Genomic DNA, 26813 nt, shown 5'->3' with positions numbered 1-26813 from the left:
GATAATGGTGGTACATGCCTTTAATTCCAGCATTCAGGAGGCAGAGGGAGGAGGCAGATCTTTGAGTTCAAGGCCAGCCTAGTCTACAGGGTGAATTCCAGGACAGCCAGGGCTATACAGTGAAACTGTCTCAGAGGGGTGGGGGAGAGAGAGAGAGAGAGAGAGAGAGAGAGAGAGAGAGAGAGAGAGAGAGAGAGAGAGAGAGAGAGAGATCTCAGTTGTGCACTGTTAGTTGAAGGGAGGTTAAGAGGGAGAGGGTACTAGCCATCCAGAACTGTTTGATGAGCTACAGCCTGATTGAGTCTGTTGACAAGATGCTCTCATGCCTTAAGCTGTGGTTATTGGCTTCCACTAATATGAAGGGTTTTCCCCCTATAAAGTATATGAGAGGCAGTCTGGAGAGATGGCTCAGAGGTTAAGAGCATTGGCTGCTCTTCCAGAGGTCCTGAGTTTAATTTCCAGAAGCCAGTACTCACAACCATCTGTAATGAGATCTGGTTCCCCCTTCTGGTGTGCAGGCAGACATGCAGGCAGAACATTGTATATTATACATTGTATAATAAATACATATATGAAAGGCTTTCAAGGAAGCAACTAATGAACAAATTGGTGAACATATATCTAGCTATATAACCACATCCTTGGCTACCATATGTGAAAGATTCCTGGACTGGTTTTAAAGTCCCATAGACTCTTAGACATGCTTATTAACTGTCCCATCTCCAAGACAAGAGGAGTTGGCATGTAGTGGGCACAGGTAGCAGTCAGTGCCTGATCTAGCTCTCCAATTTAGAGACAGGATGGTGTTATAGCTGAGTTAGGTCTTTATCACTTAGGTAGGTCCATTCATTCACCTACCCACCCATCCACCCACTCTCCCACCCATCTATCCATCCAGCCACCCATCCAGCCATCTGCCCACCCACCCATCCACCCACCCACCCAACTATCCATCCGTCTATCCATCCATCCATCTATCCACCCACCCATTCATCAACAGTGTTTTCTTTGCTTTGGGGTACTGAGGACAGAGAGATGACTCATTGCCTCCATTTGCCATTCAGAGTCCACTATTCACTTCAACTATTTAAACAGTGCACTGATAAACAAACAAACAAACAAACAAAACAAAACCACTTACACTCTCGTTTGCTTGTTGTAAGAGAAAGCCAATGGGAGTCTTACTAATTTTATTGCATCATTGTTTGCTGACTAGAACGCCAGACTTAGGGTGGATATAAGTATAAAAATAACCAAATTCTTACAAATAACACATTGCTACTACAGTACTGAATAATTATTGGAGGTGACATTATAATACAACTTTAAATAACATTCTCATGATGGGTCTCACACAGTCAACCTGGGTGTCAGCATTAAAGGTATACAGAACAAGATCCAGGACAAACAGAACGGAGTTTGTACTGCAGCCTCATCCCCATTTACCTGTAACACCAGCAACACACATACGTCACAGCAACTCATGGCGAACTGTCCTTTTCTCTGTAGAGCAGGCCTAGGTAATGCCCAAAGTTAAGGGAGTCGGTTCAGTTCCCCTGACAAACTGGCTCCGTCCCATCACTATTTTTTACCCTGTTGAGGAACACACATTCCTCAACAATTCAGAACAAGAACATTGAGCCCATCATTTAAAATTATAGCAGAATCTACCAGGCAGCCCCACTGGAAATGTTTTCTTTGAAGATGCCCATGTGACAGAGGCAGGCCAGGACCTGCCTCCTTTCAGACCTAAATGCTTCCCCTTTGGTTTCACAGGCTACTGTGCAGGCTAAAGTTTGCAACAGACATAAAGGGATGTGACCTTGTGGAGACACTGAAGTACAATGAATTGATTGACATTTAATACTTTAATATCCCTATTATATTAACCAGTTATTTTAAAAAGAGTTTAAAGTGATTATTTTAACTTCAATGTTCCTATTGTGTTTTCCCCTTTGGGGATTTGAGAAAAAAGAAGAGAAGAGAAGAGAAGAGAAGAGAAGAGAAGAGAAGAGAAGAGAAGAGAAGAGAAGAGAAGAGACATTCCTAAAGGCAAACTACAGAACCATTTCCGTAACCAAACATGCTGGAACAAGACTAGAACCTTGGACTGATACTGTCAAGAAGATATGAGAGGGCTGCGGGGTGTGCAGATCCACGGGGCGGCACTTGTCTGGTATGTGCAAGGCCCTGGGGTCCACTCCTGACTCTACCCTCCCATAGAAACAGAAGAAGAAAAAGAGCTTTCAGATAAATAAATATTTCTATCTGCTGTAATGGACTGTTTTAAATAAAATATCAAAATGCAAAACCTTGTATTGTCCTTCTACCCAAAGAATTGCTTTGGTCTCAAAAGAAAAATCAACATAAATTTAGAAATACGGGTAAAGCCCCTAGTTTTGAGTGTGTTATGAAACACTAAGCCAAAGGCAACTTGGCTGTACAGCTTTACTGCTTTGGGCAAAGCCCCACAGTTATAGAGACCCACACAGGTCACTACTAGGCAAAGTGGCTTAAGGAAGCACCCAAAGGCTACACACGTTAGTGATGCTAACCTGCCCACTCTGGAACTTCACACCTGAATAGACAGCATCTTGGAAGACTTTCCTCCAGTCTCTTTCCAACAACACTGCTCTCCTCTACGGGCCGTCTTTTATGACTTCCTCTTTTAGACCACAATAGTCTAATAGTCAGCTCTCAGTCTTTGACCTCAAATACCACCAGGCAGCTTGACTGCTCTAACTGTACAGTAGTTCTGGTTCAACATGACTTAGACACTTCTAGAAGCAACCTCCCTAGTTAAGATCACTCAGCACCTCAGACACTCAACTCCGCCCCCAGCCCACATAGGTTCACACTTCTACTAGGTGGGAGTCTGAGAATAAGGCAGGCAGCCCTCACGGTTGCCTCAGCCTGGCTGTGCATGTCAAAAACCCACCTAGACCACCCCCTTTCACTTCTGAGGGCCCAAGCCACGTACCAATATGCCTCTTGCCAACCACAAACCTGCCAGTATTTCCCTTTTTTAAAGAGAGGTTGTCCTGTTCTTCAGGAAGGCCTTGAACTCCTGATCCTCCTGCCTCTACCTTCTGAGGGCTGGGGTTCCAAGAGTGTCCCACTCTGCCCTGCTTATGTGGTTCCAAGGATAAACCCCAGGGTGTTATACATGCTAAGCAGGCAGTCTGCCACCGAAGCTACATTCCCACGCCTCTTCTCTGAGTGCTCAGCACTGGCTAACCCACATGCTGTAAGGCCAGATACCTACCTTACATGCATAGAGCCAGGACCATGGTGGGAACACATGATGCTATTTATCCTCCTAAGAAATAGGCCCCAGTAGTCATGAGCTGGCTCATGAAGTGAAAAAAGAAAACAACAAATAACAACAAAACCCAAAAACCTTGGAGTTTTAGAGAGCTCAGGCTGGATCTAGGAAGACCCTCCCTTTCTTAGCCCTGTTCCTGATGCCCCCAGGATAAACAAGTTCTACCTGGCCTGGATCTTCTCCATTCTATCATCTCCTAGGCAGTGTAGCTTTTCCCTTCTGCCTACTTCCCTTGTCATGGGAGCCCAATTCAGGACTGTGACACTTTTATGCACACAAATTATCCATTCTGAGCACTTCTGTCTAGCAAAGACTCTGCATGTCCAGGTGTGGGCTCAGCCTGTCTGTTCTGCTCATGGGTTGCTGGTGTCCTCTTGGGGCTCCTTCTGGATGTAACCCCAAGTAGGAGAGTAGCCATATCCCCTTCATCCCAATGGCGGGCAGAGGCCTTTCTACCGCAAGCTTCTCCCCTACCTACAAACGGTAGACCCAGTGTGAATGCACCCTTGTTTGGGGGCTCTCCTGGTGTTTTTCACAGTAAAAAAAGAACAAAATGAACACTTTCACTCCGTTCTATTTGGGCCAAACTTGTGAGTCAACAAGCAATTTTGGAACTCACAGGACACTTTTCTGGATGTTGGAATTCTTCCCAGGAACAGAGTACTTCATTCTGTGGGGCTTGAGGCTCCTGGCCCTGTACTCCTGACTCACCACCTGGGAGTCTGCCCCCCTACACAGGTGTTCACCAGCTGTGCTGCCAGCTGAAGACATTAGAAGTGTCTGGGAACAGCCACCACACTGGCTCTTCCCACAGCAATGAGGCCTGGGACAAGCAGGAATACTGCCAGAAGGGCTAGAACCTGGTTACCTCGAAAGGGATCTGGGCTCAGGCAAGCAGAGCACAGGGGCTCACAATGACACAAGGAACCATTGGTTCCACACAGAGACACAAACAAGACCCATGGCTTCTAGATGGCGATGCTTTGCAACTTTAAGTTAACATCAACCAAGAGCAACAGAATCCTCTGTACTATGAATGTAGTAACATGGTTAAAATCCTCTGTACCTGACTAAACGGTCCTGCTGTAGGAGGTAAGAGTGAGTGGTGACAGTCCATCGGTGACACATGTCACCAGACCATGGGACACAAGATACACTTAAAAGAGGATGGGGGCCTTCATAAATTTTAGAGGAATCAGAGAACATCAAAGAAACACATACAGAACCATTTCTAACAGCTGTCCCATTTCCAGAAATATATGCTGTGGAGTCCCCATCATCTGGGTGGGGATAAGGCTTTGACCTCTTCACCTCATCCAAACCCAGGACATCTCACAAGCTGATAGTTCCACAGGGGACCAAACACCACATAGTCCTCCCACTGCCCAGGATCTCACAATACAATAAGCAAAACACAGAACTTCCTTCCCCCAAAGCAAGCCCTCAGACCCTTAGCTGGCCAGCCTTTAGTTCTCCAAAGCTGACTCGGGTCATAGGGGAGTCTTGAGGGGACACTGCCCAAGAACACACATGCATCAATGGCTGGGTGAGAGTAAGTAAGTCCTCTCCTCAGTGAATAAATAGTTTTAAGTGGTTAAAAGTTTCTGTTGAGTTGGTGGGCAACATTATGGGTTGGAAGATTGGCAGGCATGCATCCTTGCCGGTGGCTTCCTCCTAGCTCCCCATTCTTCTTGGGGGAGCCCCCAACTTCTGCACTGGAGTTCGGGGAATGTATCAGTTTACTCGGTTCATTCCTCTGCCCAATTGTGGGGCCTACAGCTGACTCCGGAGTTGAGACACCAGCTCAGACACACCTGCAACTGCCTCTCCTTTTTCAACAACACCCTGCAGACTCTGGCTCCACGTTGATGGTTAGAGCCTCAGGCCCCATGCAATTCCCCCATGGGTCAAAAACACCTCACCACATGTAGGACCTGACTGATATTGCCCTGCTGGGACACACTAAGGGACACCTGGATGCTTCTAAGGAAATTCAAAGGAATGTTGTTTTGCCCCATTCATACTTGCTTGGGAAAGTAAAACTAATACATTGTGAGCAAATGTGTCACTTTGACATAAAAAAGCTTTGTGATGAGCCTTGCAAATGTCAAGGTCTCATTTATGGCATTGGCTTGGAAATGAGCACAGACAATCTAGAAACCTTAAAATACTATGCACCTGACTGCAGCGCCTGCTAGGCCTCTACGTCACAGTGGTCCGTTTACCTCCAACAAGGCACCAGGCAGGAAAACAAAAGTGCCAGCTCCTGGCTGCCAATCAGTCGCCAAACAGGCCTGCGGACGTGTTCTCGGAAAGAAAGGCTTTTTGGAATACTCTGGAAACGGGTCCAGAATGAAGTGTCCCTGCCCAATCTATTAAAGTGCAAATTAAAGGGAAACTGGGTCCTGGAAATGTAGCCTAGTGGTCTGTTATGGAAGGCATTCCATTCTACGTGTTGTGTCAGGCATTCAGAGACTCGGTACTGGCCCACGACCCTGTTCACAGTTAACAACAGTGCTGAAACGAGTGGCCTGCAGTTCCGCCTCCGTCTTTCCCTTCCACTGTGGCCACGCCCCTCAAGCGTGGCTCAGTGGAGTCCCAGGAGCAGCTAGTGCATGGTGCTCCCTTTTGGGGTGTAGTGCTCTGAGCCAGATGTCCGGGGAAGTGGCTCAGAGACACGGGGCCCCCTCTGTCTCCTCGACTCAGAAGTAATCTCTCCTCCTGCTCTCGTCGCTGATGAAAGATGGGTTATACTGTCCCGGGAAGATGCAAGAGTGTCTCGATCCGGGCAGTCCAGTGTAGGCTGGGTACAGTCCGTTGCGTTCAAGTTCAGGGTTCCTTACGTTTGTGGGCTGGAGGCCAACGGGAAAAGGTGAGAGGTCAATTATTCCTGGACTAAAGTACATGTAGAACTTTTTACATTTCAATTAACGTAAATGGGGCGACCCATAAGTAGCAAAGCACTGCCTCACCCAGAAGCACAACCCACACAGGTCAATTTGTGTATTCAGATAAGGTAGGGTGGGAGAGGAGGGGAGGACCGGTAATCATGCTGTCTGTTCCTGGTGACCTGGAACTCAAAGTCTCTCCCTCCTTCGCCTCCTCCTCCTCCTTTTTTTTTTTTTTTTCCTTACGTGTATGGGCGGTTTTGCCCGAATGTATGAGTATGTACCACATGGACTCAGTGTCTGGAAAGCCAGATGAGGATGTCAGATCCTCTAGAACTGGAATGAGATGCTATGTGGGTGCTGGGAATTGAACCTGGGTCCTCAGGCTGAGCAGCCAGGTCTCTCCACTGCCAAGCCATCTCTCCAGCCCCACAATCGCCCTCTTCTTCTTCTTCTTCTTCTTTTTTTTTTTGGTTTTTCCAGACAGGGTTTCTCTGTATAGCCCTGGCTCTCCTGGAACTCACTTTGTAGGCCAGGCTGGCCTCAAGCTCAGAAATCCACCTGCATCTGCCTCCCAAGTGCTGGGATTAAAGGCGTGTGCCACCACGCCCGGCTGCCTTCTTTTAAAAATATTTGAATTTTTTTTCTGAGTATTATTTTATGTATATGAGGGTTTTGCCTGCATGTATGTCTGTACACTACTTGTTTGCATGGTTCTCCCAGAGGCCTGAAGAGGGGGCATCTGAAGCCTTGGAACTGGAGTTAGACAGTTGAAAGCTCCTACCCAGGTCCTCTGGAAGAGCAGCCAGTGCTCTTAACTGCTGAGCCATCTCTCCAGCTGCCCCCACAATCTTATCTCTTCCTACTGTATGCTGGGATTATAGGCATGTACCATTATGCCTGGCAGGGATTTTAAATTTATTTTAAAAGGGAGTTAAAAAAAAAACTTAGTCAGGCCAGGTATCTGAAGCACTGGGAAGTCCTCATGCAACATCAGAGATAATGATTTTTTTTTTCTTGGTAGAGGTAAAATACCAAAGAGTGTGTACTATAAACACGATGCCTATGAGAGAGTATGTGCACTATAAACACGATACCTATGAGAGCCAGGGTGGCACTGCCTGGACCACTTTGTGCCCACTGTGAGAGACAATGGCACTCAGGTGATAGCATCAGGTTCTGTTTCTAAAAAGGGAAGATAGGACTTGTCCTGGCTAGTTTTAGGTCAGCTTGACACAAGCTAGAGTCATCTGAAAAGAGGGAATCTCAACTGAGAAAATGCCTCTATGAGATCCAGCTGTGAGGAATTTTCTCAATTAGTGTCTGATGGGAGAGGGTTCAGCCCATGGTGGGTGGTTCCATCCCTAAACTGGTGGTCCTGGGTTCTATAAGAAAGCAGGTTGAGGGCTGGTGAGATGGCTCAGTTGGTAAGGGCACCCAACTGCTCCTTTGAAGGTCCAGAGTTCAAATCCCAGCAACCACATGGTGGCTCACAACCATCCATAACGAGATCTGACTCCCTCTTCTGGAGTGTCTGAAGACAGCTACGGTGTACTTACATATAATAAATAAATAAATCTTTAAAAAAAAAAAAGAGCAAGCCAGGGTGAGCAAGCCAGTAAGCAGCGACCCTCTACAACCTCTGCATTGACTCCTGCCTCCAGGTTCCTGCCTTGTTTGAGTTCCTGTCCTGACTTCCTTTGGTGATGAACAGAGCAATGTGGAGGTGTAAGTCAAATAAACCCTTTCCTCCCCAACTTTCTTTTTGGTCATAGGAGATAGCCCACTTGTTTGCTATAATCACCATTCCACACCAGGGCTGAGGAGTCCCTAGCAAAACACATGGGACTCGGACACACTTAGTACAGCTTCGGTTAGGGAAGGGAAAATGCGTCCCTGACGGAAAGGAAAAGCCGATGCCTGTTTAGAAACAGGACATTTAACTAGAGTTTAAATAGAGAGGTGCGTTCATCTTTATTATATCCACCTTTCTTGTTCTTCCTCCTGGCTGAAAAATTTCAAAGAGCACCCTGGAACAAACCCGTCCCTCCCATCCAAAGTCTGATCCTCCTGATTAATCTCCATAGCAACAAGAGGGATTATGGTTTCTATAGTGAAATGTCTAGTGCCATTAAGCCACCACAGCACAAGGTCTCATGTTTATTGCCATACAGCAGGCTGATTAGCGGTCACCTGACATCTGTTTATCTTTCGGTTCAGATAACCCCATTTGTGTCTGCTTTATGGCTGACGCGGTGTAATTAAAGACAAATCAAATGGAATAGCAATAAGAGCTGTGTTATCTTCCCTGCAGGGCAGAAGAAGCTTAAAACAGTGGTTCTCAACCTGTGGGTCTTGACCCCTTTGGGTGGGTGTCAAATGACCTTTTCAGAGGGGTTGTCTCAGACCATCAGAAAACACATACTTAAATTACAACTCATAACAGTAGGAAAATTACAGCCATGAAGTAGTAACAGAAATAATTTTATGGTTGGGGGGAATCACCACAGCATGAGGAACTGTGTTCAAGGGTCTCGCAACATTAGGAAGGCTGAGAACCACTGGCTTAAGGTAAGCTCTCAGCTTTCACACTGATGTGGCCTTGGGCTCAGGGGAGCCAATTATTAAAGACCTACTGAGTTTCTAAAACCTACATGGTGAAGATAGCCTTGAGTCTCTCTTGCTCTGCCTCTCCCAGCCCAGAGTTTTGACTGACACAGCACAGGAGGTGAGATTCAAGATAGCAAAGGAGATAACAGAGAGAGGAGGGCAAGGGGCTGGAGCGACTTTCTCCCTCTGAAGTTCCTGTTCCTATTCTTTTTTTTTTTTTTTTTGGTTTTTCGAGACAGGGTTTCTCTGTATAGCCCTGGCTGTCCTGGAACTCATTCTGTAGACCAGGCTGGCCTCGAACTCAGAAATCCGCCTGTCTCTGCCTCCCAAGTGCTGGGATTAAAGGCGTGCGCCACCACCGCCCGGCTCCTGTTCCTATTCTTAAAGCTAAGTTTGGGAATTATGACTCCCACTCCCTAAAAGTAACCTACTCTGTGGCAGTGTCTCTCATACTCACACTGAAGAACTCCATGTCACCAGGCCACCACTAAACCAGTCGGTAAGCAGTGTGTCTTAGAGGCTGATGTCACCGTTCCGGTAAAGCCTTAGCTGTGACCCCTGAGCTGGGGGGCCCTGAAGCCGTCTGCCACAGACACCTACCGAGTAGTACACGTCTGTCATCTGCAGGAGGTTTTTGGTGCTTCCGTTCTCGTGCATTTCAATGGCTTCTCGGCCCCACTCTTGCGAGCGAGGATTCTTGGGGGCATCGGTGTATGGGGACATTTGGAAGTCCCCACTTTTGAAGATGAGTTTACTTATGTCATTTTTACTCTTTCTGTGAGAATTAAAAAAAAAAATGTGCAACAAGATTCTATCAATAGGTTGTGTCAAGACATGACATCTTCGACAAGACTGAGTGTGATTTGCAATGTAAATAAGACTGGGAACGTAGTATAATTTACTATTTGACTAAAACACTAAAACTGCCATGAGGGGTCCCCTCTGCCATTCAAAAAAAGATGCAAAAAAGATTTTCCCAATGTAAAGAGTCTAAAAGTGGCATGAAGATGACCCTGGAGAAGCTGTTAGTGTCCTGTCCTCTGGGAGAAGAGGGCGCTGTGCCCTTGGGGTAGCCAGGGAGACAGGAACAGCGTTCACAGACTATGGAGGGACAGCAACTCGGTGATGGTTAAACATCAGAAGCCACAGGTGAAGCGTCAGTGCTGTGCTTGGGTTTCAGAATGGAGGGCCAGACCACAGGGTGGTGCTGGCTTAGGAAGACTTAGCCCCTGGCTCACCAGGTGGTTACTAGTGACCTGGGATGGAGCTGGCCTCTCCTCTCTGCGGCCAATGTTTTATTTACAACTTAGCCACAAAAACCTCAGGAGGGCCACCTGCTTACAGATTCTCCACATTGTCATTTCAGGAGCTCAGAAACTGTGAGGTTTTATGGCTTAGATATGGTTAAGACAACGGTCTTAAACTCTAAGACAACTGTCTTCAACCTGTCTTGTGGGCCAAGGATCAGAAACACTTAATTATATTTGCTCTGAGTAAGAGACTTTAAAGCCTGTTGTTCTTTCTTCAGCACTTTCAGTTCCTGGGAAAAGCACAGAAATGACTCTGCCTTCAGTGCTGGCTTCCTCCAGGCTCAGAGCAGGCTGCCAACGCTTCCCATTCACTAACCAAGAGTCCAGGTTCCCTCCTAAAAGGACTACACGGCTGTGGTAGAGAATGTTGCCAATGCAAGGCCCATGTGCCCTAGCTGCCAGGCTCTGTTTCTCTGGGTAACTGCCCTCAACGGGTTCACACTTATCTTTAATGGTAATCTAAGAAGGGATACTTAAAGGCAGTTGATTATTCTCGGCGGCCTTCCTGGAGGCAGAGGATGCCTTAAAATGTCCCTTTAACACTGGCACAAAAAAGAGTTAACTAGCGATTTTGGAAAGGTCCCTCCAGCTGTCACGTACAAATAATTCTTTCCTTTTGGTATCATCTAAATCAATGACTGTAATGTTCCTTTACTTGAACAGAGAATTGAGACAAGGGGGAATTCGTTCTTTCTTTCCCTTCCTTCTCATGGAAACTCGATTGCAGGAAGCCTGGAACTGAGGTTCATCCAAAAAAGGTCCTCCTTTTTTTTTTTTTTTTTTTTTGGTTTTTCAAGACCGGGTTTCTCTGTGTAGCCCTGGCTGTCCTGGCACTCACTTTGTAGACCAGGCTGGCCTCAAACTCAGAAATCCACCTGCCTCTGCCTCCCAAGTGCTGGGATTCAAGGCGTGTGCCACCACCCCCTGGCTAGGTCCGACTTTTTTTACTGCTAAAATAGTTCCTTTCCTTCCTCTGTCTGCCTCTCTGTACATACACAGCTCTGAGACGACTGACGAAACCATACAGTATACTCATAAACATTTTTTTAAACGTATTCACAGTGGTGTGACCATTGTCACCTCCAGAAGTCTCAGACCCCTTATCAATCAACCCCAACTTCTCCACCCTGACCTCTGCCCTAGATTCCCACTGGCCTACTTTCTGTCTCAATTAGATGCAGAGACTCTTATAACTCCCTTTTCCTATCGCACTTCAGATGGTCTTAGAGATGCCTCATTTTCCTGAGAACAAGGGTTTGAAGGTTCACGTGTGTCAGTCGGTGGCTGACAGAATGTGCCTCTGTCACATCTGGGTTTTGTGCCCATAGGCGCTAGGACTGCTCCTCTCCCCACCCCCCTTTGACTCTCAGGAATAGGACTGTTGTGAATATCCAGGTCCAAGTTCTTGTGCAAATGGCTCATAAGCATCTTCTGGGACTGGGAGTCCTGGGTTTACCAGACATTCAAAGCTGCTTTTCTTTCTTCTATCCCTGGCAGCCATGTGTGCCTAAAGACTCCAATTCTGCCACATTCTCATCAACATTCCTTATTTTCTGTTATTTATTTATTTTAAGACACTCTTGCTATGTAATCCTGGCTGTCCGGGAACCTGGAACCCACTATGTAGACTAGGTTGACCTAGGAAATCCAAGTGTCTCTGCTTCCTGAGTGCTGGGATTAAAAATCTGCTTCCTGAGTGCTGGGATTTAAAAATCTGCTTCCGGAGTGCTGGGATTAAAAATGTGTGTGAACAACTTTGGTTGTTTTTAAAACAAAACAAAACAAAACAAAACAGCTGCCTGTATACCTGGCCGGCTTTGCACTTGCTTTATAGCTAAGGATGATTTTGAATTCTTTATTCCTCTTGCCTTTCCGTCCTGGGCTGGGATCATAAGGAGGACGACACGTTGTTCTTTGGTTCTGCATGGCTGCGGAGCATGCGCAGGGACTTTGCTTTGTTCTTTGGTTCTGCATGGCCGTGGAGCATGCGCAGGGCTTCATGCACGCTAGGCAAGCGCTCTGAGCCATGTCCTCAGCTCCAGAGTTTGTAAGTTTTTGATTTTGATAAAGTCCTTTTTATTTTGTTGCTTTGGAGACAGGGTCTTACTATGTAGTCCAGGCTTGCCTAGAACCTGCTAATAAACCCAGGCTGTCCTCAGAGTCATCTTCCTTCTGCCTCAGTCTCCCAAGTGCTAGTTTACGCAAGGTTCAGAATCCACCTTCATATAGCACAGGTCATGAAAGGGGGATCTAAATGAGAGGTCTCACCACTCACCTGCAACAGGTAACAATGAGTGCCACGCCCAGGATGAGCAAGAGGCCACCTCCTGCGGCTGCGATCACCACGGTGACGAGCTGATAGGCTAAACACAGAAGACAAAGGAAAAAACAAACAGGGCTGATTGGCAGGAGGTCCCCAGTCCTAAGTAAGCCTCCACCCCACCCCACCACCGCAGGGAGGCCCTAGCTGCTCTCCCCCACTGCCTGCTTTCTGGCCCAGAGATCCTCCAAGGCTGGAGCTCTGCTTTCTTTGCAGTGAGAGGATTCCCTCTTTCAGCCCCAAATTTCTTTCTCTAGAGCAATCCTAATGATGTCACTAAACCAGAGAAGAGACAGGCAACCATCAAGTTTCCCCAAACTGTTCTGAAAGACTTTACTCTTATTCCCTCTCTCACTTGGGTGCTTTTTATCCCGTGAAAATTATACATCAGGAAATTTAACTTTTTATCTTGATGGTAATAGTGAAGATAAAGATTCGTGCTTCACCCTGGAGGCAGAGGCAGCCTGATCTACATCATGAGTTCCTGCCAAGCCAGGGCAGCAGTGAGACCCTGCCTCAAAAAACAAAACAAAACACCAGATATTTGATTCAGTTTTAGAGTCTTACTTGGTAAAACAGAACGGAGACAGGTTAAACTCTTCAGTTTCAAAAGAAATGTTAACAGTCTGCTAAGTCCAGAGTCTGTGTTCACTGTGTAAAGCATGCCAGAGACCCAGGAGGCTCCTTATACATTGATTTAATTACCAGAAATTAGCACTGATAGAAGCATATATTATATATAATAATGCTAACATATCTAATTAGTTGGATTTTATATCTGTATATTGTAGCAAAATTTATGATAAATTATATTAAATTTCTTATTTTTGTATGGATATAAAATTAAAATTGGTTTCTCGGGTTACAAGATCTAGTTTGAAAGAAAAAACTAGATTTTTTTTCTTTTTACAAAAATACACATTTTATATTTCATTACCAATGTTTTATTCAACTATTTGTCTGTGACATGACCAAAGAGACCAGGTAAGGACATCAGGATCCACTGGGACAGTTACAGAGGGTTGTGAGCCATCACATAGGTTCTGGGAGTGGAACCCAGGTCCTCTGTTAGAGCAGACCTGCGCTCTTTCCCACTGAGCCATCTCTCTAGCCCCAAACGACCAGACTCTTTACAGTATTCTAAGACTGATCCATGATCTGCAGACATGGTTATAAAGTCAGGGCCATGGCACAGCTCTCCTGCTCTTGTCCCGTCTGCTCGATGGACTCATAGATCAGGGGCTATGAGTAGAACATGCAGGCGATAAGCTATGCACCCCTTATCTATCCTTTTATTTAAGCAAAGCCGCAAAGAGGCCAGATTATTATGAAGAAGTTTAGTTCTGCAGTATAGAGGGGACAAGGTCAGATCAGAGGGTGTGTCCCTCTTCTTCCTTGACTCTGATATATGCGCCCAGATCTCTCTCGTATGTTTCAACTCCTGCCATATTATTACTTTTACATAATTATTTTTAATTTCATATATTAGTGTGTGTGCACACGTGAGTGAACAGACAAGCCTCTTTGATGTAGCCATTGTTCATTTTTTAAAAAAATATTTATTTTATGCACTTAGTTAATAGATACCTATTTTATGCATCACTGACCATGGAGATCAGAAATGGGCATTGGATTTCTTGAAACTGGAGTTACGAATGGTTGTGAGCCACTATGTGGGTGCTGGGAATAGAACCTTGGTGCTCTGGAAGAGCAGCAAGTGCTCTTAACCACTAAGCCATCACTTCAGTCCTCACCCCCATCCCTTCTAAAGAATTAATTTTTTTTATCATTTGTATATTTGAATGTGTGTGTCTGTGTGTGCTTTGTGTGTGTATGTGCCAGAAGAGGGTGGCAGACCCCAAGGAGCTGGAGCTACAGGGAGTTGTGAACAACCCAAGTTGGGGCTTGAACTCTAGTCCTCTGGAAGAGCAGCTCGTGTACTTAACCCCACACCATCTTTCCAGCCGGCATCCCTGTTCTTCATCTCTACCAGCTCTGCCCTGAGCTCCTGTCATGTCTTCTCTGGACAGCAAGTCTGACCTTGCTGTTTTCTTCTTTTAAGAGACTTTGGTGGCTCCCAGTGCTCTTTTTACTTATTTATTTACTTACTTATTTTCATTTTTGAAACACAGAGTCATGGATAGCCCAGGTGGGCTTCTACCTTGCTATGTAGCCAAGGATGCCCTTGAACTCCTGCTAGCCTCTACATTCAGAGTGCTGGGATTACAGGCAATCACATCTGGTTTCTCTATGCCCTGTACCCCCTTTTTGGACAGGGTCTCATATAGCCAAGGCTGGCTGTGAACTTCTGCTTTCTGCCTCTCTATCTCTCAAGTGCTGGGATTACAGGCCTGTGTCACCATGCCTGGCTCCCCTGGTCTTTTTGTTTTTGGTTGTGTGTGTGTGTGTGTGTGTGTGTGTGTGTGTGTGTGTGTTTGCATTGTTGTATATGTGTGTGCTACCAGGGAACTCTCTCTGTAGACCAGGCTGGTCTTGAACTCAGAAGTCCACCTGCCTCTGCCTTCCAAGTGCTGGGATTAAATGTGAGTATTACCATTGCCTGGCTGTCTTTTTCTCTTTTTAAGTTGAGATAGACTCTCAAGAGCCTAGTAGCCTATACTTACACTTACTATGTAGCCCAGGCAGGTTCTAAATTGAAATGATCCTCCTGTTTGAGCCTGGGATTACAGGCATGTGCTACCATGCCTAGTTTCTTCTTCTCTTAAAAACCAAAATCTAAATTGAGCAGTAGTGATACATGCCTTTAATCCCAGCAGTCAGAGGCAGAGACAGGCAGATATCTGTAAAGTCAAGGCTAGCTTGATCTACAGAGCGAGTTTCAGGACAGCCAGGGCAACACAGAAAGACCCTGTCTCAAAAAACAAACATAAAAGTTTAATTTTTATTCTACACATCAAACTAAGTTTTCTCATTTATAGCAAAACAAGCAAATATCTATGATAGCAGTGATCTTTGCAAGGGGCCGCAGGTTACATTCCTCTTTGAAATAATTTTGTCTAAAAAAACAAAAAACAGGGGACTGGAGAGATGGCTCAGAGGTTAAGAGCATTGACTGCTCTTCCAAAGGTCCTGAGTTCAATTCCCAGCAACCACATGGTGGCTTACAACCATTCATAATGAGATCTCACTCCCTCTTCTGGAGTGTCTGAAGACAGCTACAGTGTGCTTACATATAATAAATAAATACATCTTAAAAAACAAAAACAAAAACAAAACAGAAAACAAAAAAAGCCATAAACCAATATACTTTGTAGGAAAACAGATGGAACTGTATAGCATAAGCTGGACTCAGAAATATGAATATTGTCCTTTTCTCATATGAGAAACCTAAACTTAAAAAATATATATGTATTTCACACACACACACACACACACACACACACACACAAGAATGGCATGAAAGTAGAAGGAGCAGGGAACAATAACTCTGGCTATATAGCCAAGGGTAGCCTGGAACTCACCATGTAGCCCAGGCTGGCCTCACACTCATGATTCTCCTCCTTTAACCTTCCAAATACTAGACTTACAAGTGTGTGCCACCATACCTAGCAGGATAGCTTTTTAAATAAACAAAATAAAACCTTACTCACTTCCCCATCTTTCCCTTTAGGTATCAACTACCATACACTGCCCGTTCTTCTTCTTCTAATGGCATTCATTCACTGAGGACCAATATATTGGTAAAACACAGCCATATTCTGTTTGTAAAGGCCCCCATGTTTGGACGTCACAGCAATGTGAACACTTCTATGTATGTGTGTGCTATGGCAGCATGAGACTTGCAGTAACATGGATGGAGTTGGAAAATATACTAAGTGATCCCAGTGTGTAATGTTTGTATGTGGGGCTAGGAATGGATGTGAGGTGAGTTATAAAACCAAAAAGGAGAACGTGAGAGGGGACAGCTAAGAGTTAAGAGGGGAGGTGACAGGACACAGATGACAACAGGAAAGGAGTCTATGGGAGGTGGGAGGGACTTGAGGGGTTCATCGGGTAAAAAGAACCTAAAAGAATTATGTTTGAAAAATGCCAACGTGAATCTTGAAAGTGCGTATGCAAATTAAATATTTTAAATAAAAGAAATATAAAGGTAAGAGGATGAAGAGATGTCATAGACCCTTACCCACCTCTACCAAGGGCAATGTCTTACAGAATCATTTTAGGTGTAAGTGCTCACTTCTGCTTTCTGCGACATGGGGCTTCGTGGGCTCTTTCTTCCCCAGCGCCAACTGTCATGTTTGCTTCTGGCCGTGGAGGGGTGCTGTGAGTCTTTCTGTGAGATTGAGACAGTCCTGTGCTTTCTAGTGTGAGGAGATGCTGCAGAGAGAGCTGGGCTCCTCGGGCCTCCTTCCCCATGAACACACATTGGTAGTTCAGTGCTGGCCAGTGCCATCCTCTCAGCTTGCATTTTTCACCAAACCAACCTTGGATACCACCTTCCTCCAGAGCTCTTAGCTTTGTTTACATGTTTACTTGGGCGAAACCCATTGTCTGTGTACCCTACCCCTTCCCAGAACTGTTTAATCCCTCCACCCGTGCACTCTCGGGGAGGTGGGGGAGAATCCTGTTGACATTCTCAGCCACAGCTGATGAGGAATGAACACAACGCCCAGACTCATGTGGAAAGCAGAGAGGACTTTCTCTTTCAAAATGACTAAACCACAAGTCTGGGAAGGGAAGGAAGCCTGTGTACAGCCTTGTGAAGCAAAAGCAGAGAGGAGGTGGAGTCCCGATTGGGTGTGCTCTGTAAGTTCTGACCTCAGCTGCCCATTCTAGCGATCCCAGCCATGTCAGACACTCAGGTCCCAGGACACGTCCTTCCAATAAACTTTGCTTAAACTTGTCAGCCTTCCTCCAGAACTTTAATCGATGAACATCCTTTCACCTGTACAACAGACCTTCCTAGGAAGCTGTATTGGTTTTCGTTTAAAATTCATTCGGTGCTTAACCACATCAGGTCAGAGTTTTGCCTCTGAAGCTTTCCCATCCTCTTCCAACTTGACTCAAGGCCTTCCTTTTCTTCTTCTGGAGTCTTCCTTTCAGTCTCCAGGCTGTGTGTGAATCGAGGGTTGCTACTCCCTTCTGTTAGGAGAATTTTCCATGTGACTCACTCTCAGCTGGAGTTTCTGTCCCTTCCATCTCATCAGGCTACAGGGATATCAAATACAGAATAGTATTCCTCTCCCCCGATGCCTTGCTTCCTTCAAGTTCCAATGGGAAAGGACGGCCCCCAGCTGAGGCCAGCTAGCATTGACATGCGGGTGGTTAGAATCGAATTTCCTCCTGTTTTGTCTCTGGCTTTCCGGACATGCGCACTGAGCGATGTGCGCGTTCTGAGCTATTTCTGCTGACACACAGTGCTCTCTCCCTCTGATCTGAATCTCCCTGTGGCTGTATGCGATGGATGGCAAGGAGAGCAAAGTGAGACGTTCTTTCTATACCACGTTTTGGGTGGGTGGAAGACAGTCGGGAATATCCTTAAGTGGGGTGCTCTGGTTTGTTGGAAACTGAAAAGACAGCTCTAAAGAGCCACTGCAAAGCCAGAAGGGACTGCATTTACAAAAGCCAGAGCTTTTGAAGCAAAGGGCATGTGGAACGGATGTGAAAGGGAGATGGATGAAAATGTCTGTGGTAGGAAGAAACTAATGAGAAACAACGGTGCGAGTTCTGCAGTCTGATGAAGTGACAGTAACCATAAGTGGGAGAAATGGCTTTGAGGACAATCCGGTAAAAAGGTGTCGTAAAAGGTAGACAGAAGGAAATTATAGTATAGAATAGTATGGCAGTATCAACATTATCATAGTAAGAGTGTAGAAATTAAGTCACTGCACGGTTAAACAGGTGACAGGGCTGGCGAGATGGCTGGTCAGCACAGATGGCTGCTCTTCCAGAGGACCTGGGTTTGATTGCCGGCACCTACAAGGTGACTCACAATCATATGTGACTCTAGTTCCAGAGGATCCACTGCCCTCTTCTGGCCTCTGTGGATACTGGGTATATACACTGTGCAGATATATACATGTGGGCAAAACAATCACATAAAATTAAATTTTAACTTTAAAAGTTTAGGTTAAAAAATAGTATAGCTTAAAAAAAACAAAACAAAACACGGTTGGGCAGTGGTGGCACATGCCTTTAATCCTAGCACTTGGGAGGCAGAGACAGGTGGATTTCTAAGTTCAAGGCCAGCCTGGTCTACAGAGTGAGTTCCAGGATAGCCAGGGCTATTCAGAGAAACCCTGTCTCAAAATAAATAACATAAAATAAAGTAAAATAAAAAATTAAAAAAAAATAGTATAGCTTTAAGAGTTTAGGTTAAAAAATAGTATCTCCAGTGAGGTCCAATTATTTGCAAAAGAGACACACATCCACTCGGATGACACCTGCACTCTTCAAGCTGTAGGGTGCATGCAATGCAGCACATAATCAAGTTGCTGGGTTTGGTAAATTTCCAGATTCTGATTCCGTGGGTATGGAGTGAGGAAGTCTGGAACTCTGGGTGGCAGATGCCTGCTGGTCCTCATGCAGACGGTGTGCAGTGTGTAGTGGGTGACAGATGGCGTGCAGGCTCCCCTTTCCTTACCTTACACCTCTACTCTAATTGATTTTACACTGTTCTATGCTATGGCAAAGTACAGTTAATTTGAAAAAGAGAAAAAGGTGGCCAGCATGGTAGCGCATGCCTATAACCCCAGCACACAGAGGGCCGAGGCAGGAGGATTGTTGAGTTTGAGGTCATCTTAGGTTACAAAGTAGGTTTTAGGCTAGTATGGGAGATAGGCTAGATCCCAATTCAACAAGTAAACACATGCATACACATATACATATGCACACATACATATATACATACATATGTACATACACACATATACACATACATACACATAAATACACACATATACAAACAGGCATGCATGAGATGGGAAAAAGTTGAAGCAACTCAAAGCAGCAGGTGTGATGATATATACCTGTGCAGAGCAACCAACATAAGATTCAAGCAACTAAGAAAGTGTGCAAGCCTAAGAGAACAGCAGAAGAGAGAGGGCAGCAGAGGAGGAGGGGACAGCAGAAGAGGAGGGGGCAGAAAAAGGCAAAAGACAGGTCTGGTTAGAAAAGAATTCTGGACAAGGGGATAAGAAGACACAATTGTTGGACTTTGGGGTATGAACAGAGACAAATACTACATAATAAGAAGAGAAAAGGGATAAGCTAGTTGGGGTCCCCAGCCTGGGTATGGGTGACTTGCATGTCCTTGAAAGCTAAAGCCTTGGGAAAGACATCCTACCCTTTTGAAGGATATTTTCTACAGGCAGCAAGGCATGGAGCCTGGGCAGAACTAGAGAGCTAGCAAAAACACTTTAAAAAGGCAGGATACGGATTACCCTGGTGCCTAGAGTATGCTGGAACTGGGTGACAGCCAGGAATATAGAAGGAGAGAATTCCAAGGTCATGCAGTATCTGGAAGAGGTTGGCTTACTGCTCTTACTGGGCCTGAGAACAGCAGGTGCGGAGAAATCTGTCCGAGACATTTCCTGCCTATGGAAAATCCAGCTCGATGGGCTGGGCATGGTGGAGCAGACTTGTAACCCCAGAACACAAGAGATGGAGGGAGGAGGGTTGCTGAGTTTGAGGGTAGCAAGGTGGCACAAAACACACCTCAGGTGCTTCTGTCACGAATGGGGAGAGATTCAAGTGTCCCCCCAACTTCATAACCAATGCCCAGGGCTGGGCCCAGATCTCAGATAAGGAGGCCGCTGGCAAATGTGTCTCAGTGTGTCCTGCTCATGCTATCACGTCATAACATTTTTATTAGTCACCATAAAATGTTTCATAATACTAACTTGATGTTGTTCCAAGTCACCCCAGTTTAAAGACAAACTGCCAGCTTCATTCCTGAAGTGGACTGGGGCCGACTGCAGTCCAGGAGGGGGCTGCCCTCTGCTGGACATAATGATGGTCACTTGGATAAATGGGGAGGGAAAAGTGGCTGCAGGGACCTGAGAGAAATCCTGGTTATAGACCCCACAAACAATGGGGTTGATTTTGACCGCAAGAGCTTAGAGAATAAATGGTGACCGTTCATAGCAAACAAAACAAAAACAAAAAAACAACAAAACAATAAACATCAATGGCACACAACCCAGGAAGTGAGTTCATGCATGAATTTCACCTTCTAGAAAGATAACTATTCCCTTGAACACAAATGTAGAAAGCCTTCAGGAGGCGGAGGCGGAGGCAGGGGAATCTCTAAAAATTCAAGACCAGTCTTGTCATAGTGGATTTCAGGCTAGCCAGTGCTACATAGGAAGACTTTTTTCAAAAAAAAAAAAAAAAAAAAAAAAAAAAAAAAAGAAAGAAAGAAAGAAGAAAAGGAAGAAAAAGAAAGGAAGGAAGGAAGGAAGGAAGGAAAAAAAGAACAAAGGTAGGGTATCCTGAAGACATAAAAAGTGGGACATACAAGTAGGGAATAGTAATGGGGGGGGCGGACAATACACAACACACAGGAAATAAAATTGCGCCTACTTCCAACCTTAGATAGTTACCATTCGAACATTTACCTGTATGAGACAAAGCCATCCTAAAACTGTCTTGATTCCTATAATTCATACTAGGCTCTCCCATATCCTGTATCACAAATTTTATTTCATAATTTTGTTTTCGTTTTTGAGACAGGGTTGCTCTGTATAGCCCTGGCTGTCCTGGAACTCACTTTGTAGACCAGTCTGGCCTCGAACTCAGAAATCCACCTGCCTCTGTCTCCCGAGGGCTGGGATTAAAGGCGTGTGCCACCATGCCCGGCTTATTTCATAATTTTGAAGGTAATTTCCACCTCAAAAGCATCTGAAGGCGAAAAGAATACCCATGCAAGCAAATCTACCCTGCCTCATACCGCTCCTCAGGGAGAAGAGGAGCCTGAGACCGCATACTTGCTGCACTATCAGCATGCTTGGCGGGGCTTGGACCGCGCATGCTCCCCTTCTGGCACTGCACTGGAAGTCTCCTGACAATGCTGTACAGGCGCACTTGCTCGCTGCAGTTATGTAACTCCCCTGTGCTAAGACAGATCGATAGCTCCCTAGCAGCAGTCACCCACTGCAGCCTCAGTACCTCCCCTGCCCAACAGCTCTCTTCCTGGGCGCCCTGCAAACCCAATGCTGTGCTTCCTGTCTCTCCCCGCACCCCCAATTTGGGCACACCCACATATAAAGTGTTCCTCAAACACCATGTGATTGCCCCAAGACTCTAAATGAGGAACGTTCTTCATACTCTCATCCCACCCATGTATCTGTTCAAAGTCTTTTAAACCTCCCTCCAATTCCACGACTTCCGGGAAACATTCACGAGTGTCTTGCATTATCCTTTAGGTGTGGGCTCTGCTCTGTGGCTCCTACCTCCCGCGTGAGTTGCTGTGTTCGCGGCACAGGCAGAGCTGTGCAGGGGTCTTATTTTTTCCCCTACACCTCGAGCTTGGGAAAGCACCACACAAGGCTTACTCTCTGTTTGTTTGTTTTCCCACACACCTAGCACAGAAGTTAAGCACACAGTGGAGAGGGGAGGAGCCTGCCTGCCAGCAAACTTGGCCGGCCACACACAGTCACATTCTCTCCTTTGGGACACTTACGGTTTCCACAGTTGAGTCCACCGAGGCCAAATGGGCAACTGTAAATCAAGAGAGAGACAAGATAAGACTCAGTCTCAAATCACAACAAAATCTGTAAGGAGGCAACATACGTGAGAAATTTCTTCAGTTAGGATGGGTTCTTTATTAGGGTAGTCTGTCTTTTATTCTTTCTCTTTTTCTGGAGGGGGAGGGAGGCATTTTTCAAAACAGCGTTTCTTTGTGTTTTCAAAACAGGGCCTCTCTGTAGACTGGGCTGGCCTGGAATTCAGAGATCCACCTGCCTCTGCCTTCTGAGTGCTGGGATTAAAGATGTATGCCAACACTGCTTTTTATTTTGTGTTTTAAATAAGCATACTTCATTCTATATCACTGATTATCAATAAGCTATTTGTTACAGGTTAAACATTCCTGAAGACCCCCACATCTGAAATATCGTCAAACCCTAAATCTTTTTTTTTCAAAAAAGGTTTGTTTGTTTGTTTGTTTAATGTATATGACTACACCATTGCTCTCTTCAAACACACCAGAAGAGAGCATCAGACCCCATTGCAGATGGTTGTGAGCCACCATGTGGTTGCTGGGAATTGAACTCTGAACCTCTGGCAGAGCAGTCAGTGCCCTTAACCGCTGAGCCATCTTTCCAGCCCCAGGGTAGTATTTTTTTTTTAAAGACATTTGTAACAACTTCATCAGGAAAAGAGAATAGGGACCCTACCTCATACAGGTTTCATTTTCAAGCCTATATCCATCTTCACATGCTGAAAGAGAAAAGGAAAATCCATGAGGGTTAACGTGACCAAAAGTCACAGTTAGTTAAACATCAGCCACCCAAAAGTCCACAGGACTATTCTAGATGCAGAGAATTTTTAAATTATCTATATCCTGATCTGAACACTGCTGTCATGATCAAGAAACTTTTCTTGACCTTATTGTGCCTCAGTTTCCCATCAATAAAAAGAGAATAATGAGAAAACAGTAACATCAATGTTTCTTGAAGAGGTGATATAAAATAAGGCACAAAAGTGGCTCCCATGGTCTGGCATCTAGCAATCATTAGGTAAATGGCTCCCTTTGTAATTATTGTTCAGCAATTCTTTTAGTATGTTCTCTAGAGATGAAAACCATCACCCATGGAGTACCCTTCCATTATAACACGGGCAAATCTTTACCCACTTGGGCACCCTCGTTGTGACCTGGCTCTCTTAGCCCTCTTTCATGAGGAGGTAGGCATGCTATGGGTGATGCTCTCTGGAAACTCAGTCCTGGTTGATGCCCAGGTTTTCATAAGCGAATGCTTGCCTTGTTGTCTGTTCCAGCAATTCTAGACAGATCTAGATGTGCCCTAATTTTCTTGCCAAGAACATAGCTGGGTTACTGCATAGGGTAAGGTCCAGCTCTGCTCCCAGATCAACAGTTCTCAAGCTTGTCTAATCACAGGACACTTTCGATATTACAATAACTGCTCAACCAAGCAGCAGGAATGCTAACCCATGCGCAAGTGAAAGCAGACAATGAAAGATCTCCTGGCAGATCTTAAAACCTTGGCTGTCTTGAAACTCACTCTGTAGACCAGGCTGGCCTCAAACTCACAGAGATGCACCTGCCTCTGCCTCCCAAGTACTGGGTTTAAAGGTGTGAGCCACCACCACCCACCCAGCTATGAACTTCCATGGGTTTGGTTTGGTCGGTCTGTCTGCCTGCCTGCCTGCCTGCCTGCCTGCCTGCCTGCCTTCCTTCCTTCCTTCCTTCCTTCCTTCCTTCCTTCCTTCCTTCCTTCCTTTTCTTTTTATAAAAGAAAATGTATTTATTTATTTTATGTATATGAGTATACTGTAGCTGTACAGATGGTTGTGAGCCACCATGTGGTTGCTAGGACTTAAACTCAGGACCTCTGCTCACTCCGGCCCACAGATTTATTTATTCATTATATGTAAGTACACTGTAGCTGTCTTTAGACACACCAGAAGTGGGTGTCAGATCTCATTAGGGATAGTTGTGAACCACCATGTGGTTGCTGGGATTTGAACTCAGGACCTCTGGCAGAGCAGTCAGTGCTCTTTACCACTGAGCCATCTCACCAGCCCAGTTTGGTTTTTCAAGACAGGGTTTTGCTCAGTGTAGCCCTGGCTGTCCTGGAACTCTCTGTAGATCAGGCTACAGACTGTTTAATCTAAGCAGCAGCCACAAGAAATCCCCATTGCAGGATGCCATGGACCACATTGCTACAATATCATAGTAACTTCTTGGTGAGCATGCCCAGAGAAACTTCTTGTGGGCCTCAATGCCTAAAAAGACAGGGATCTCCTGGCCCACACTAGTGTGCTTTCTGGACATCGTGGGTTCTGATCATGATCTTTCTGGTTAGTGTCTGATCTTAGACCTTGCATGTAAACGCATGGCCTTCCTGGGCAAATACACCATTTAGCTTTGTGCATGTTCCCTGTCCCTCCAGTCTCAACAAAGTAGCCAGTATTCTCTTAATCCAACTTACCTCTTAAAGAGGAACATTTGCTGTCTTGGAACTCATAATTCTCCTGCTTCAGCACCCCAAGGCTGATGTCACAGGTACGTGAGACTATGTCCGTTCCTCCACCCCCTTTTTTCCTGTGCCATACCTAACCAGCGAAATCTCTGATTGCTTTTTCTTTTTTTAAATAATAATGTGTCAGAGTGTGGTGGTACATGCTTTTAATCCCAGCTGTCTATAGGCAGAGGCAGACAGGTCTTTGTGAGTTTGAGGACAGCCTAGTCTGTATTTTGAGTTCCAGGCCAGCCAGAGCTACCCAGTAAGTAAGACCCTATCTCGAAAAGAAAATCACTTTATTGTAATGAAATTAAGAAACAAAAACATCACTGGCTCAGCCACCTGCTGAAATACACACTTGATCTGATCCAAATCCTATACATTTCTGTAAACTTCAATACAGTTAAGACCTTCTAGGCTGAAGCTGTAGAGCCTCACTTAGGGTTTTATACTTTAACTATCAGTTACACCTTTCATGCACTTATCCACCACAAAAAGGAGAAGTTCAACACAGTTGAAACTAGAAAAGCAGTTAGTTTTATGTTCTCTTTCATGGTCTGTGTCCTTTTGTCTTTATTCTGACCCTCCTCATCCTCACTTGGTCTCCTTTCTAAATGTGATACTGCACCCACACTGACACTGTTTGCATGTGTATACATCACAGGCCAGGGTCTGCATATATGGGAGAAGGACATATGGTTTGGTTTGGTTTGGTTTCTTTCTTAATTTGGGTGACCTTGCGTAACATTATACCTTCTATTGCCATCTATTTCCTGCAAATATCGTAACATCATTTTCTCTACAGCTGAGTAATGTTCCATTCCATTTTGTGTACGCACCACATTTTTCATTATCCATTTACCTGTTGATGGACACCTAGGTTAGTTTCGTTTCCTTGTTATCGTAAATGGAGCAACAATAAATATGGGCGTGTGAACATCTGTGCGGTAGGACACGGGCTTCTCTGCATAGATACCAGAAGTGAAATAGCTGACTCCTGTAGTCCTATTTTTAATCTTTTAAGGAACGTCTGAACTGATTTCCATACTGATGTATTAGTGGGAGCCCTCCCACCCCCACCCCCAGCAGCATCCCCACAGGGCTTCCTTTCCCACATCCTCTGACATTTGCTGTCAGATTTGTTGATGACAGCCATTTTGACTGGGGTGAGGTGCTATCTCAAAGTGGTTTTAATTTGCATTTCACTGATGACTAGGGATGCTGAACACCTTTTAATAAGTTACTGCCATTTGTGCATCTTCTTTTGTAAATGACTTTTTCATGTCGTTCTCCCTGCCCAGTCAGTACCGTTTCAGGTTCATGTTTGTTTATTTTATTTTTTATTTTGTGTGTGTGTGTGTACAGCTGTGTGTATGTTACAGAGCATGTGGAGGTCAGAGGTTAAGCCTCAGAAGTCAATTCTTTCTGCCACCTTATGGGATATGGGAATTGAGCTAAGTTCATCAGGCCCACGTCCCTATCCACCAAGCCATCCTGCTGATCCCCTTTTAATATGTAAAAACCTTGTTTCTTTACTTGAAATTTCTTTCTTTCTTCCTTCCTTCTTTCCTTCCTCCCTCCCTCCTTCCCTCCCTTCCTTCCTTCTCCCTCTATGTCTCTGTTTTTGTTTGTTTGTTATTTTATTTTTAATTTTTTTTTTTTTAGATAGAGTTATTCTGTGTAGCCCTGGCGGTCCTGGAATTCACTCTGTAAACCAGGCTGGCCTCGAACTCACAGAGATCTGCCTGACTCTGCCTCCTGAGTACTGGGGTAAAGGTGTGCACCACCACTGCCCAACTCATGATAAGAATTTTCAATAGGTGTTTCAAATCCTTTATTCAGCAAGATAGAGTGTCATGTCCTATTTTGAGAAAAGATGAGGCTGAATCCCCTAATCTTTTCTTTTTTTAATATTTATTTGTTTATTATATGTAAGTACATTGTAGTTGTCTTCAGACACCCCAGAAGAGGACATCAGATCTCATTACAGATGGTTGTTAGCCACCATGTGGTTGCTAGGATTTATCCCCTAATCTTTGACACCCTGAGTTCTCTGTCTCAGGAAGGCAGGGCCTCCTCTACAGAACAAGCAGAGTGCTCCCTGGCCTGAGTAGAAAGCATCATGCCCTCACTCAGGTCCCCCTCCTACTGTGGGCCTCTGAGGCATGCTCCAGTGGGAAGCCGATGAGGGAT

General features: G+C 45.2%; 1 protein-coding gene across 3 annotated transcripts in view; it reads right to left on the bottom strand.

Annotated features, from left to right (window-relative positions):
- Positions 1-3883: 3883 nt before the first annotated feature.
- Heg1 (heart development protein with EGF like domains 1) overlaps positions 3884-26813 on the bottom strand; it is an 84376-nt gene continuing 61446 nt past the window's right edge. For 2 of the 3 annotated variants that reach the window (XM_085832292.1, XM_021184954.3), the window contains 5 exons: positions 22812-22854; positions 22097-22134; positions 12409-12496; positions 9424-9598; positions 3884-6177 (listed from right to left, as the gene is read on the bottom strand). In XM_085832292.1, coding sequence (XP_085688418.1) covers positions 6028-6177; positions 9424-9598; positions 12409-12496; positions 22097-22134; positions 22812-22854 — 494 coding nt within the window. In that variant the 3' untranslated portion in view covers positions 3884-6027. The remainder of the gene's footprint in view (positions 6178-9423; positions 9599-12408; positions 12497-22096; positions 22135-22811; positions 22855-26813) is intronic. The other variant, XM_021184955.3, reaches the window with a different exon arrangement.

This window comes from Mus caroli, unplaced genomic scaffold (assembly GCF_978045245.1).
Source record: "Mus caroli unplaced genomic scaffold, Mus_caroli_1 scaffold_17, whole genome shotgun sequence".
Lineage (NCBI taxonomy): Eukaryota > Metazoa > Chordata > Mammalia > Rodentia > Muridae > Mus > Mus caroli.
The sequence above is the reverse complement of the archived record's forward strand: the minus strand, read 5'-3'. Positions and strand labels throughout refer to the sequence as shown.